The sequence below is a fragment of the Alexandromys fortis genome, unplaced genomic scaffold, assembly GCF_014885135.2.
Source record: "Alexandromys fortis isolate MF-2015 unplaced genomic scaffold, M_Fortis_MF-2015_v1.1 scaffold_488, whole genome shotgun sequence".
In the NCBI taxonomy this organism is placed as follows: Eukaryota; Metazoa; Chordata; class Mammalia; order Rodentia; family Cricetidae; genus Alexandromys; species Alexandromys fortis.
The window spans coordinates 104,228-116,178 of NW_026068361.1; the positions used below are offsets into that span (position 1 = coordinate 104,228).

An 11,951-nucleotide genomic window follows, 5' to 3' on the forward strand; every position below is an offset into this window, starting at 1 on the left:
AGATCTCTCACTTCCTTGGTCAGAGTTACCCCAAGATATTTTATGCTATTTGTGGCTATCGTGAAAGGTGATGCTTCTCTGATTTCCCTCTCTGCTTCTTTATCCTTTGTGTATAGGAGGGCAACTGATTTTTTTTTTCAGTTGATTTTGTATCCTCCTACATTACTGAAGGTGTTTATCAGCTGTAGGAATTCCCTACTAGAGTTTTTGGGGTCTCTTATGTATACTATCATATCATCTGCAAATAACAAAAGTTTGATTTCTTCCTTTCTAATTTTAATCCCCATGACCTCCTTTTGTTGTCTTATTGATCTAGCCAGAACTTCAAGAACCATGCTGAATAGATATGGAGAGAGTCCAGACCCTTGTCTTGCTCCTGATTTTAGTGGAATTACTTTGAGTTTCTCTCAATTTAATTTGAGGTTGATTGTTGGCTTTCTGTATATTGATTTTATTATGTTTAGATATGTTGATTGTTTCCCTGATCTCTTCAAGACCTGATCTCTCATGAAGGGGTTTTAGATTTTGTCAAATGCTTTTTCAGCATCTAATGAGATGATCAAATTGTATTTATCTTTCATTTTGTTTATATGGTGGATTACACTGATAGATTTTCATATGTTGAGCCATCCCTACACCTCTGGGATGAAGCCAACTTCATCATGTTGGACGATTTTTTGAGGTTTTCTTGGATTCGGTTTTCCAGTATTTTATTGAGTATTTTTGCATCAATGTTCATGAGGGAGTTTGGTCTCTAATTCTCTTTTTTGGTTGAGTCTTTGTTTGGTTTTAGTATCAGGGTAACTGTAGCCTCATAAAAAGAGTTTGGCATTGCTCCTTCTGTTTCTATTATGTGGAACAGTTTGAGGAGTATTAGCTCTTCTTTGATATTCTGGTAGAATTCTGCACTGAAACCATTGGGGCCTGGGCTTTTTTTTGGTTGGAGGCTTTTGATGACTGCTTCTATTTCCATGAAGGTTTAGGTCTATTTAAATTATCTACTTGGTCTTGATTTAATTTTGGAATGTGGTACCTATCCAGAAAATTTTCCAATTTGTAACATTTTGCAATTTTGTGGAGTACAGGTTGATGTAGTATAACCTGGTAGTTCTCTGAATTTCCTCAGTGTCTGTCGTTATGTCCCTTTTTCTTTTCTGATTTTGTTAATTTGGATGTTCTCTCTCTGTCTTTTGATTATTTTGATTAAGGGTTTGTCTACTTTGTTGATTTTCTCAAAGATTCAACCCATTGTTTCATTGATTCTTTGTATTGTTTTCTTTGTTTCTATTTTATTGATTTCGGTCCTCAATTTGGTTATTTCCTATCTTCTACTGCTCCTGGGTGAGTCTGTTTTATTTGTTCTAGAGCGTTCGGATGTGCTGTTAAGTCACTGATGTAAGCTTTCTCCATTTTCTTTTTTTATTATTATTTTTTTAATTTTTTTTAATTTATTAAAGATTTCTGTCTCTTCCCCACCTCCGCATCCCCTTTCCTTCCCCCTCCCCCAATCAAGCTCCCCCCCTCGTCAGCCCAAAGAGCAATCAGGGTTCTCTGCCCTGTGGGAAGTCCAAGGACCACCCTCCTCCATCCAGGTCTCGTAAGGTGAGCATCCAGACTGCCTAGGCTCCCACAAAGCCAATACGTGCAGTAGGCTCAAAAACCCATTGCCCATGTTCTTGAGGTCTCAGTAGTCCTCATTGTCCACTATGTTCAGTGAGACCTGTTTTAACCCAGGCTTTTTCAGACCCCGGCCAGCTGGCCTTGGTGAGTTCCCGATAGAACATCCCCATTGTCTCAGTGTGTGGGTGCACCCCTCGCGGTCCTGAGTTCCTTGCTTGTGCTCGCTCTCCTGCTCCTGATTTGGACCTTGAGATTTCAGTCCGGTGCTCCAATGTGGGTCTCTGTCTCTGTCTCTTGTCTCCTTTCATCGCCTGATGAAGGTTAATATTCAGGAGGATGCCTATATGTTTTTCTTTGGGTTCTCCTTCTTATTTAACTTCTCTAAGAACCCGAATTATAGGCTCAATGTCCTTTATTTATGGCTAGAAACCAAATATGAATGAGTACATCCCATGTTCCTCCATTTTCTTTATGTGGACACTTAGTGTTATGAACTTTCCTCTTAGCACTACTTTCATAGTGTCCCATAGGTTTGGGTATGTTGTGTCTTCATTTTTGTTAAATTCTAGGAAGTCTTTAATTTTTTCTTTATTTCTTCCTTGACCCAGGGGTGGTTCAATAGAGCACTGTTTAATTTTTGAGAGTTTATGGGCTCTCTGAAGTTAGTATTGCTGTTGAATTCTAATTTTAAACCATGGTGATCCAAAAAGATACTAGTGGTTACTCCAGTTTTTTGTGTCTGTGGAGGTTTAGTTTGTTTCTAAGTATGTGGTCAATTTTAAAGAAGGTTCTATGAGGTGCTGAGAAGAATGTGTATTCTTTTGTGTTTGTGTGGAATGTTCTGTAGATATGTTAAGTCCATTTAATTCATGACATCTGCTAGTTCTTTTATTTCTCTGTTAAGTTTCTGTCTGGTTGACCTGTCCATTGGGGAGAGTTGGCTTGAAAGGTATTTAAGTCTCCTACTATTAGTATGTGTGGTTTGATGTCAATTTCAGCTTTAGTAATGTTTCTTTTACATATGTGAGTTTTTCTTATATTTGAGTCATAGATGTTCAGGATTGAGACTTCATCTTGATGGATTGTTCCTGTTATGACTATAAAGTATCCTTCTCCATCCCTTTTGGTTGGTTTTAATTTGAAATCTATTTTGTTAGATGTTAGGATAGCTACATATGCTTGTTTCTTAAGTCCATTTGATTGGAAAATCTTTTCCCAACCCTTTACTCTGTCTGAGGTATTGTTTGTCTTTGAGGTTGAGGTATGTTTCCTGTAAATAGCAGAAGGATGGATCCTGCTTTCATATCCATTCTCTTAGCCTGTGTCTTTTTATAGGCAAATTGAGTCTATTGATATTAAGAGATATTAATGACCAGTGATTATTAGTTCCTGTTATTTTTCAGTGGTAGTAGTCATGTGTTTCCCTTCTTTGGGACTTTATGGTGGAGGGTTATCTGTTGGCTGTGTTTTTGTGGGTGAAGTTAGCTTCTTTAGGTTGGGCTATTCCTTCTAGTACTTTCTGTAGGTCTGGATTTGTGGATAGGTATTGTTTAAATCTGGTTTTGTCATGGAATATCTTGTTTTCCCCATAAATGGTGATCAAAAGCTGGGTGTAATTCTGATAGGTCTACCTTTATATGTAATTGACCAATTTTTATTTGCACACTTTAATATTCTTTCTTTATTTTGCATGTTTTGCATTTTATTTTTATATGGTGAGAAGCCTTTTTATTATCTATTTTGTATTTTGTAAGTTTCTTGAACCTTCATAGGGATATCCTTCTTTAGGTTAGGAAAGTTTTCTTTTATGATTTCATTGAATATATTTTCTGTGCCTTTGAGCTGGAGTTTTTCTCCTTCTACCCCTATTATTCTTAGTATAGGTCTTTTTATGGTGTCCCAGAGTTCCTGGATGTTTTGTGTTAAGAATTTACTCAACTTAATGTTTTCTTTTACTGATGAATCTATTTCCTCTATAGTATCTTCTTCAACATCTGAGATTCTCTCTTCCATCTTTTGTATTCTGTTGTTTATGTTTGCCTCTATAGTTCCTATTCATTTACCCAGATTTTTTTATATCCAAAATCCCCTTGCTTTATGTCTTCTTTATTGTCCCTATTTCATTCTTCAAGTCTTGAGCAGTTTGCTTCACCTGTTTGATTGTTTTTTTTTTTCTTGGTTTTCTTGGGTTTCTTTGAGAGACTTATTAATTTCTTCCAATTTTTGTTTGTCTTTTCCTCCGTTTCTTTAAGGGAGATTTTTATTTCCTCTTTAAAGGTCTCAATGATCTTCATAAAGTTACGTTTAAAATCGTTTTATTCTACTTCTTGGTTAGGATGATCAAGTCTTCCTGTTGTATGACCACTGGGTTCTGGTATTACCATGCTGCTTTTTAGGTTGTTGGATGAATTCTTGCATTGGTGCCTGTCCATCTCTTTCTTCAATTGATGTTGGCAGTATCTTTGTGTCTTGGTCCAATCCTTGCAGTGGGTGTCTGTGTCTTGGGAACTGTTCTTAGTCTTCTCTGTAATATCACTGTCTGTGTCTCAGGGAGCCACTGAGGTCTCTCTCGGCCCTCTCTCTTGGCCTGTTCCCTTGATCTTCTCTTCTTGTTCGCTCTCTTAGTCCACTCTGTGTAGTCACAGCTTGTGCTTCAGAGCTTGTCTCTTGGTCATCTTTGTGTAGTTGCAGCTTGTGTTTCAGCATTCCTCCAAGGTTGCGGGGTGGGGCCATTTTGAAAGGTTTAGAGGCCAAGTGAGACTTGGAGCTTTCAGGGTCCAACAGATGGGATGGAGGATTTGGAACAGTGTACCTGAAGGAAGCTCTTCTGCTGGCTGGTTAGAAAAGCAGAGGCAGGTGGGGGAAGAGTCCAGGTTTTGCCCCTGTATGGAGGACCTAGAGAGTGGGGTGTCCTGCCTAGTGGCTGGACACTCACCTCTTGGTCCTCTCTGTGTAGTGGCGGGCTGTATTTCAGAGTCCCACTCACTGAAAACTCTTTATGCCTAACTCTGACACTGCTTATCTTGACTGGAAGTCAGACGATGTGTCTAATCATAGCAACTTTCTGCAGGGTTAAACTTCGGGGTCAGCTTTCTCTCCTGGCATCAAAGGCATCTTAGGTCATGATCTCTGAACAAAGTGTCTATAGTAGACCACTGTGAGCCGGGGTATGTCTAAGAACTGATGGACAGGAGAATCAAAGCTGGGCAAGAAGAGGTTGGCACATAATGAAGTTTCATCAGAAAATGTAGCCAAGCACACGGCTCTCAAATTTAACCTAGCTTGAAAAACACCTAGAGGCCTTTTAAAACACAGATAGCTCTCACATACATGCTCAGGGGAGCATTGGTCACAACAGCCAAAAGGTGGCTAGTTAGATGGCTCATGAATAATAGAGCTTGCTGTTCAAGCATGAGAAGCTCAATCCAATCGCCAAATCCACATAAAAAGTCAGGTATGTCTGCATCACCAGAACTGGGCGGGGAACAACACCTGATTGCTGGGGCTTGATAGCCACCAGCCTAGCTGTGGGTTTAGTGAGACCCTGTCTCAAGGCAATAAGAAGAAAGATAGAGCAGAGCACCCACCTCCGGCCTCCACACATGAGCTTACAGGTACACACACTTATATACACACAGGAGCATACACAACACATAGCACACACAATCACACAGAGAAAAAAATAGATTAAATAAGTAACTAAATAAACCAATAGCTAAGAAGGAAACAATAACACTAGTATCTCTTGGTGAATAAATAGATAAACGAAATGTGCTATATTCGTACCGTAGAATATTAGTCTACCTTTCAAAGGAAGAAAATTCTGGAACACTCTATGACGTGACTGAACCCCAAGGACATTACATAAATGGAGACAAGCCAGTCACAGGAGGACAAATACTGTCTGATTGAACTTAACCAAGTTACCTGGAATGATTGAGTTCATAGAGACAAAAATAAATGTAGAAAGGTGATTGCCAGATCTTGGGAAGCCAGAAAGGGGGTTGTTTAAAATAGTTGAAAAGTTTCTGGTTTTGAGAAGAAAAAGTTCTTGAGGCAAAGGATACTAATAGCAGTGTTGTATGCTTAATGGCTCTGAACAAGTGTGTGCCAGTTCATGGGTGCACAGGGAAGTGTGTGTGTGTGTGTGTGTGTGTGTGTGTGTGTGTGTGTACATGTGAACACCAGAGGACAGTCTCAGACATCATTTTCCAGGAACTGTTTACCTTAGTTTTTTAGACAGTCTCTTGTTGGAATCTGGGACTGACCAAGTACATACACTAGGCCACTGACCAACAAATCTGCCTGTCTCTACCTGTCCATCAGTGGGATCACAGGCATGCACCACCATGCCTGGATTTCTATGTAGATACTGGAGATCGAACCCAGATCCAAGGATCAAACTCAGGTCTTTATCAATTGAGTTACTTACCCAGCTCTCTCCCCCCAACCTCCAAAAAAGATTTCTTTAGGGCAGTATATCGCCCAGGAGGCCTCAACCCTACACACGGAACTAAAGGCAGCTAAGGAATGCTGTCAGCAGGAAACAGTCTTATCCAGCAAAGAGCGCACCAATCCGTTAGCCCATACCCAATGGTCAACTCTGAAAACATACCAACAAACAAACAAGTAACCGTACACAGACTAAACAGGTTGTACTCACATATTTAGGAACATGTATAATCATATACATACATATATTTGTGTATGCATATATGTATATGACAGCAGTTAATGAAAAAAAGGCTACCACAAATTTGAAAGAGAGCAAGGAGGGGTATACAGGAGGTTTTGGAGAGAGAACGGGGGAAAGGAAATGGTGTAATTATACTATAATCTCAAAAATTAACAATTTTTAAAGCATAAAAGGCTATCCTATCCCTGGGTTTCTAATACAATGGTTCTGGATAGGGGTAGAGCACCTTCAGGCTTCTGGTGGTGTTAGTGGTTTTGGTCCTGAGAGCCAAACTCAAAGCCATGGGGAGAGAGAGATGCAGGAACTAGACCTTAGTCCCAAAAGATAATGGCTCGATCTGTGACAACCACAAGTTTAGGAAGCAGAGTGAGCATGATTCTAAAGAGTGATACATGGTCATAGGGAAAGGAAAGCAGTGGATTGAGGAATTGACGTATGATAATGCGCTGTATGTACCATCCCTGCTTCCCCCACAGGTCTGTATGACACGCCCAACCTCTGGGTTCATCCAGGACCTGAAGTAACCTTGGGAGAGAATGTGACCTTCTTCTGTCGTCTGGAGACTGGGACAAGCAAATTCTTTCTGCTCAAGGAGGGAAGATCCAACCATATCCAGCACAGACTTGGGAACAACAAAGCAGAGTTCCCCATGGGCCCTATGACCAGAGCCCACAGAGGGACATACAGATGTTTTGGCTCTTACAATGACCATGTGTGGTCTTTCCCCAGTAAACCTGTGACACTACTCATCCCAGGTAAGGACACTCTCACCTGTGTCTTGCCCAGCCCTAGGGGATGCCCTTGGCAGAGATTTAAAAGGTAACAAAGAGTTCTTTGCTTTTTAGAGATACAGCTGGCCAATCAGGAACCCCAGAGGGGCAGAGAAAGGTGAAGGAATAAAGGATATAGGAGGAGACATAAAATTCTCACTTTTTGAAATTGTTTTCCATTTCTAGGAGCTGTTGATAACACCAGCCTTGCACCCACAGACCCTACTTCTCTTGGTGAGTCACTTCCAAATTCACCAGAAAAGAGCTGGAGAATTAGCTATTGGTAAAGTACTTAGTCTGAGAACCCAAGTTGGATTTACAGCACCCATGTAAAATCCAGGCATGGTACCCTACATCTGCAATCCTGATGCTATGGAGGGGGGAATCAGTGTCAAGCCAGTCTAGTTGAATCGGCGATTTCAAGGTTTATTGAAAGACCCTGTCTCAAAAACTAAGATGGAGAGGATTTGAAAAAAGTATCCAATGTTGACCTCTGGCCTACTCACACACACATACACACACACACACACACACACACACACACACACACACACACACCATGGGAAAGATTGAACTTTTCTAATGACACTAAAATGAGGTATTTACTCATAACATCCATTTAATGTACATCACCCAACTAGCAGCTGCTGCAGAGTCGGTCAGCCAAACATCCTTACCTTTGTGAAACTTATATTGTAGCAATAGGGAGCAAACCAAAAGACAAGTCAGAAAAAAATAAATAAATGTGTTCTCTAGCACATAAAGAGGGAAGCAGTGATATAGGAAAAGATAATGCATGAAATTGATCGGGGAGGAAGGCAACAATATGAAAGATGGTTTCCCAGAGTGGAAAGCATCTGGGATAAAAGCCACAGGGAAACTACTTGGAGGTACAAAGGGAGAGAGATGCATAACCATGGGGAAGACATATAGACGATACAGAACTCCTGTGAGGCACTGGGGTCAAAAACAGTTGTGTGGGCTAGTTTCATCTCAGTTTTTAAATTTGTATTAATTCTTTGAGAATTTCATGTGATGTTTTGATCATACTTAACTCCTACCAGATTCACCCCCTCACTACCCAACTTTTGTACCATCACTTTTTTTTTTTTTTTTTTTTGGTTTTTTGAGACAGGGTTTCTCTGTGGCTTTGGAGCCTGTCCTGGAACTAGCTCTGTAGACCAGGCTGGTCTCGAACTCACAGAGATCCGCCTGCCTCTGCCTCCCAAGTGCTGGGATTAAAGGCGTGCGCCACCATCGCCAGGCCGTACCTTCACTTTTTTAAAACTCATAAATATCTTGCATGTGTAGCCTTCCACAGAGTATGGTCAGTCCACCAGGGAACAAAAACCCTAAAGAAACCTACTCTTCCCTTGCTTAGCAGCTATCAAATGATAATGGCTCCCCCTCCAGGGGTGAGAGACTTCACCACCTATCTCCTCTTTCCATGTTGGGATTTGGTCTAGCTTGAGCCTGCACAGGCCATATAAATGCTAACATAATACCAAGAGTTTGCATGTGCAGCTACCCTATGTGATCAGAAGACACTGTTTCCTTGTGATCATCCACTACCTATGGCTCTTACAGTCTTTCCACCCCCTCTTCCACAATAATCCCTAATCCTTGGGAGAAGGCATGTGATAAAACTCATTTAGGGCTGAGAATTCGACAGTCTCTCTTATTCCCTGCTCCTTGAGCAACTACAGGTCTCTATTTTAGATACCTTCTTCTCTGGTGGAAAATTCATTTCTGTTGCTGTGATAAGACACCCTGGTTAAAAGCAACTCTGAAAAAAAAAGATTTATTTGGTCATCTCTGAGAGAAAGTCACGGCAAGAACTCAGGCAGCTAGTTGCATTACATCCACAACAAAGCACAGAAAGAAACAAATGCCTCCATGCTACTTGTTTCAGCTTTCATCCAGCATTCTCCTATGTCACTCATACAACCCTGCCCAGGGAATGGTGATGTCCACAATAGACTGGGTCTTCACACATCGATTATTAATAAAAGCAATACCACAGAGACATGCCCACAGGCCAACCTGATCTAAATAAATCCTCACTTCAGCTATCTTTTCAGACAGTTCTAGATTGTGGCAAATTGATATTTAAAACAGAGCATCATAGGAGTGATGATGGGGATGGGGTGGAGCTCCCTTCAGATGGTGAAAAAAATGTCATGTGTGAATTTGTCTTCATGTGAAAAGGAGATTATATTGAATGAATGACGAAAATGAGGCTTCCCCAGAGTTTCTGTCTAGCATGACCATACATTAGTACTCTGTGTGAATCCATACTTAAGTACATCCATTCCTTTACTAGTCTGCTCTATTTCCAGATGAAGCCCTGAGGCCTTGGATTTTTAGGTGGGAACCAATGTTGCAAAGCCATGAGATGCCATGGGGCCTATACAGAAAAAGAAATGTTTTAAAGGAAGGATCCAACACCATTGTTAATTCATCCCTTCTTCTTTTCCTTATCCTCAGATTATTGGGAGTACAACCTTTCAGCCGAAGAAGAATCAGGATTACAGAAGGGTAAGTGAACATCTAGAAGCATAGATTCTGAAGAAAGGCACAGGGAAAAGCAGGAATGTCAAAAAAGAAGAGGGAGGATGGGGTGGATGTAGCCTCTGCCAACCCTGTCTTCTGACTCAAGACTTTGCCTTCTGGGATCATACAGCCCAAAATCTCATTCGGATTGGTCTGGCATGCATAGTCCTGATGACTCTAGTATGGCTTTTGGTTGAAGACTGGCTCAGCAGGAAGAGGGATAAAGAGGGGACCAACAGATCACCAAGTCGGGAATACAAGAGAAGATGGAGAGTCCAACATTCCCTTGAAGAGGAACAAAGGAATGCAATTTCTTTGCGGGAACTGAAGGCAACTCCTGGACCTGGAGCCCTATGAGCTCTATGCTGCCCCCTGGAGGAAGGAAGGCATCATTGCAGGAATGAAGAGGTAGTGTCACCCAGTCTGGCAAAACATCTTAAAGGGGCATGGTGAGATGAAATGTCTAAGATTCTACTATAGGCAAATTCTCTGTCTCTATTAAACTTTTAAACACTCTTGTCTTTCCTAGAAAAAAACTACCTTCCAAAAAAAAACATTTTGGCCATGGGAATATTTCTTTAGCATTTTTTCTAATTTTATTTATTTATTTTATATGTACGAATATATTTGTGCATGTATGTTTGTGCACCATGTATGTAGCTAGTGTCAGATCCCTAGGGACTGGAGTTACAGATGTCTGTGAGCTGCCCTGTGGGTGCCGGGAATGAAACACAAGTCCTCTGGAAGAGCAACAAGTGTCCTGAACAACCAAGCTGTTGCAGTATATTTGTTTACACTGTGTAAAGATGTTTCACTGCATTGGTTTTAAAAAGAGCTCAATAGCTAGGCAGGAGAGAGTAGGCAGGACTTCTGGACAAAGAGAAAAGTTTGAGATGAATCTCTGTGCATAAGAAACACCAGGAAGACAGGGAACAAATCAGACATACAGAAAGGAAGAGAGGTAAAAGCCACTTGGCAAAGTATAGATTAGTAAAAGCAGGATAATTTAAGTTATAAGAGCTAATTGGAAAAATGCCTAAGGTAAGGCGAAGCTTTCATAATTAATAATAAGTCTCCATGCTGTTATTTGTTAACTAGCAGTCCAAAGAAGGACTGGCTATACTGAGCCTTATCTCCAGATCCATCCTCAATTCAACTTTTGTATTCTGTGTCCATGTGTGAGGTACATGTGTGCACACATGTCATGTCATTCATATGAGGTCAGAGGACACCTTTGTGCAGTTTTCTCCTTCCAATTATTTTAAAACATTATTTCTTTTGTTTTCTGATATAATACAATTATATCTCCCCCTTCCTCCCTTCAAACCCTCACATCCCTCCTTGCTCTCTTTCAAATTCATAGCCTCTTTTTTTCATTCATTGTTGCCACACATATATGTGTATACATATATGTTCCTTAAATACATAAGATTTTTGTGGGTTCCAACAATTGAATACAGATTGTTAGACATATACGGCAAGTGTTTTTAACCTACTGAGCCTTCGCCTTGCTAATCTATCATTATTTCTTTCTTCTTTCCTTTGTCTGCAAGAAATCCATTCAAAATAAGTACTGAACAACAATACCAATAAGTAGACATATACTGTCCTAGCTAGAATTATGTCAACTTGATACAAGTTAGAGTCATTCTGAAAGAGGGAACCTCAGTTGAGAAAATGTTCCCACAATATTGGCTTGTAGAAAAGCCTACAGTGCATTTTCTTAGATGATGAGAGATGTAGAGGGCCCAGCCCACTGTGGGCAGTGTCATTCCTAGACTGGCAGTCCTGGGTTCTGTAAAAAAGCAGGCTGAAAAAATGAGAAAAAAAGCCAATAAGTACCATCCCTCCCTGGCTTCTGCATCAGCTCCTGCCTTCCGGTTTCTGTATTGATTTATCTCAGCGATGATCTGTGGTATGGAATTGAAAAATGAAATAAACCCTTTTCTCCCCAAGTTACCTTTGGTCATGGTATTTTATCACAGCACCAGAAACCCTAACTAAACTTGTATGAAATGTTTCAAAAAACATTGCAACCACAACATACAATTAGAAATGCAAACTAAGAACAAATAATTCCGAGATAAAGGTGTGTCCTAGCTGGTTCTCACCCAATCCTTGGTTTTCCCCCACCTATATACCAGGTGGGTCCTAGGGATTGAACTTGTGATCACCCTTGGTGTCAAGTGACTTTTCCATCTGAGCCACTGCACCTTCCCTTGATATTATAGCACCAGAACCCTGTTAGTGCTCAAAATGTCCATGTTCCCATCTGTAGTATAGGTTTCATGTGAAATGAGTTGACCAATTTG

General features: G+C 40.6%; 1 protein-coding gene across 1 annotated transcript in view; it reads left to right on the plus strand.

Moving 5' to 3' along the window:
• Nucleotides 1-11,583, plus strand: part of Ncr1 (natural cytotoxicity triggering receptor 1) — a 22,274-nt gene extending 10,691 nt beyond the window's left edge. The window contains 4 exon segments of the mRNA XM_050133018.1: nt 6,793-7,071; nt 7,273-7,320; nt 9,574-9,624; nt 9,770-11,583. Coding sequence (XP_049988975.1) covers nt 6,793-7,071; nt 7,273-7,320; nt 9,574-9,624; nt 9,770-9,996 — 605 coding nt within the window. The 3' untranslated portion in view covers nt 9,997-11,583.
• The last annotated feature ends 368 nt before the right edge of the window (nt 11,584-11,951 follow it).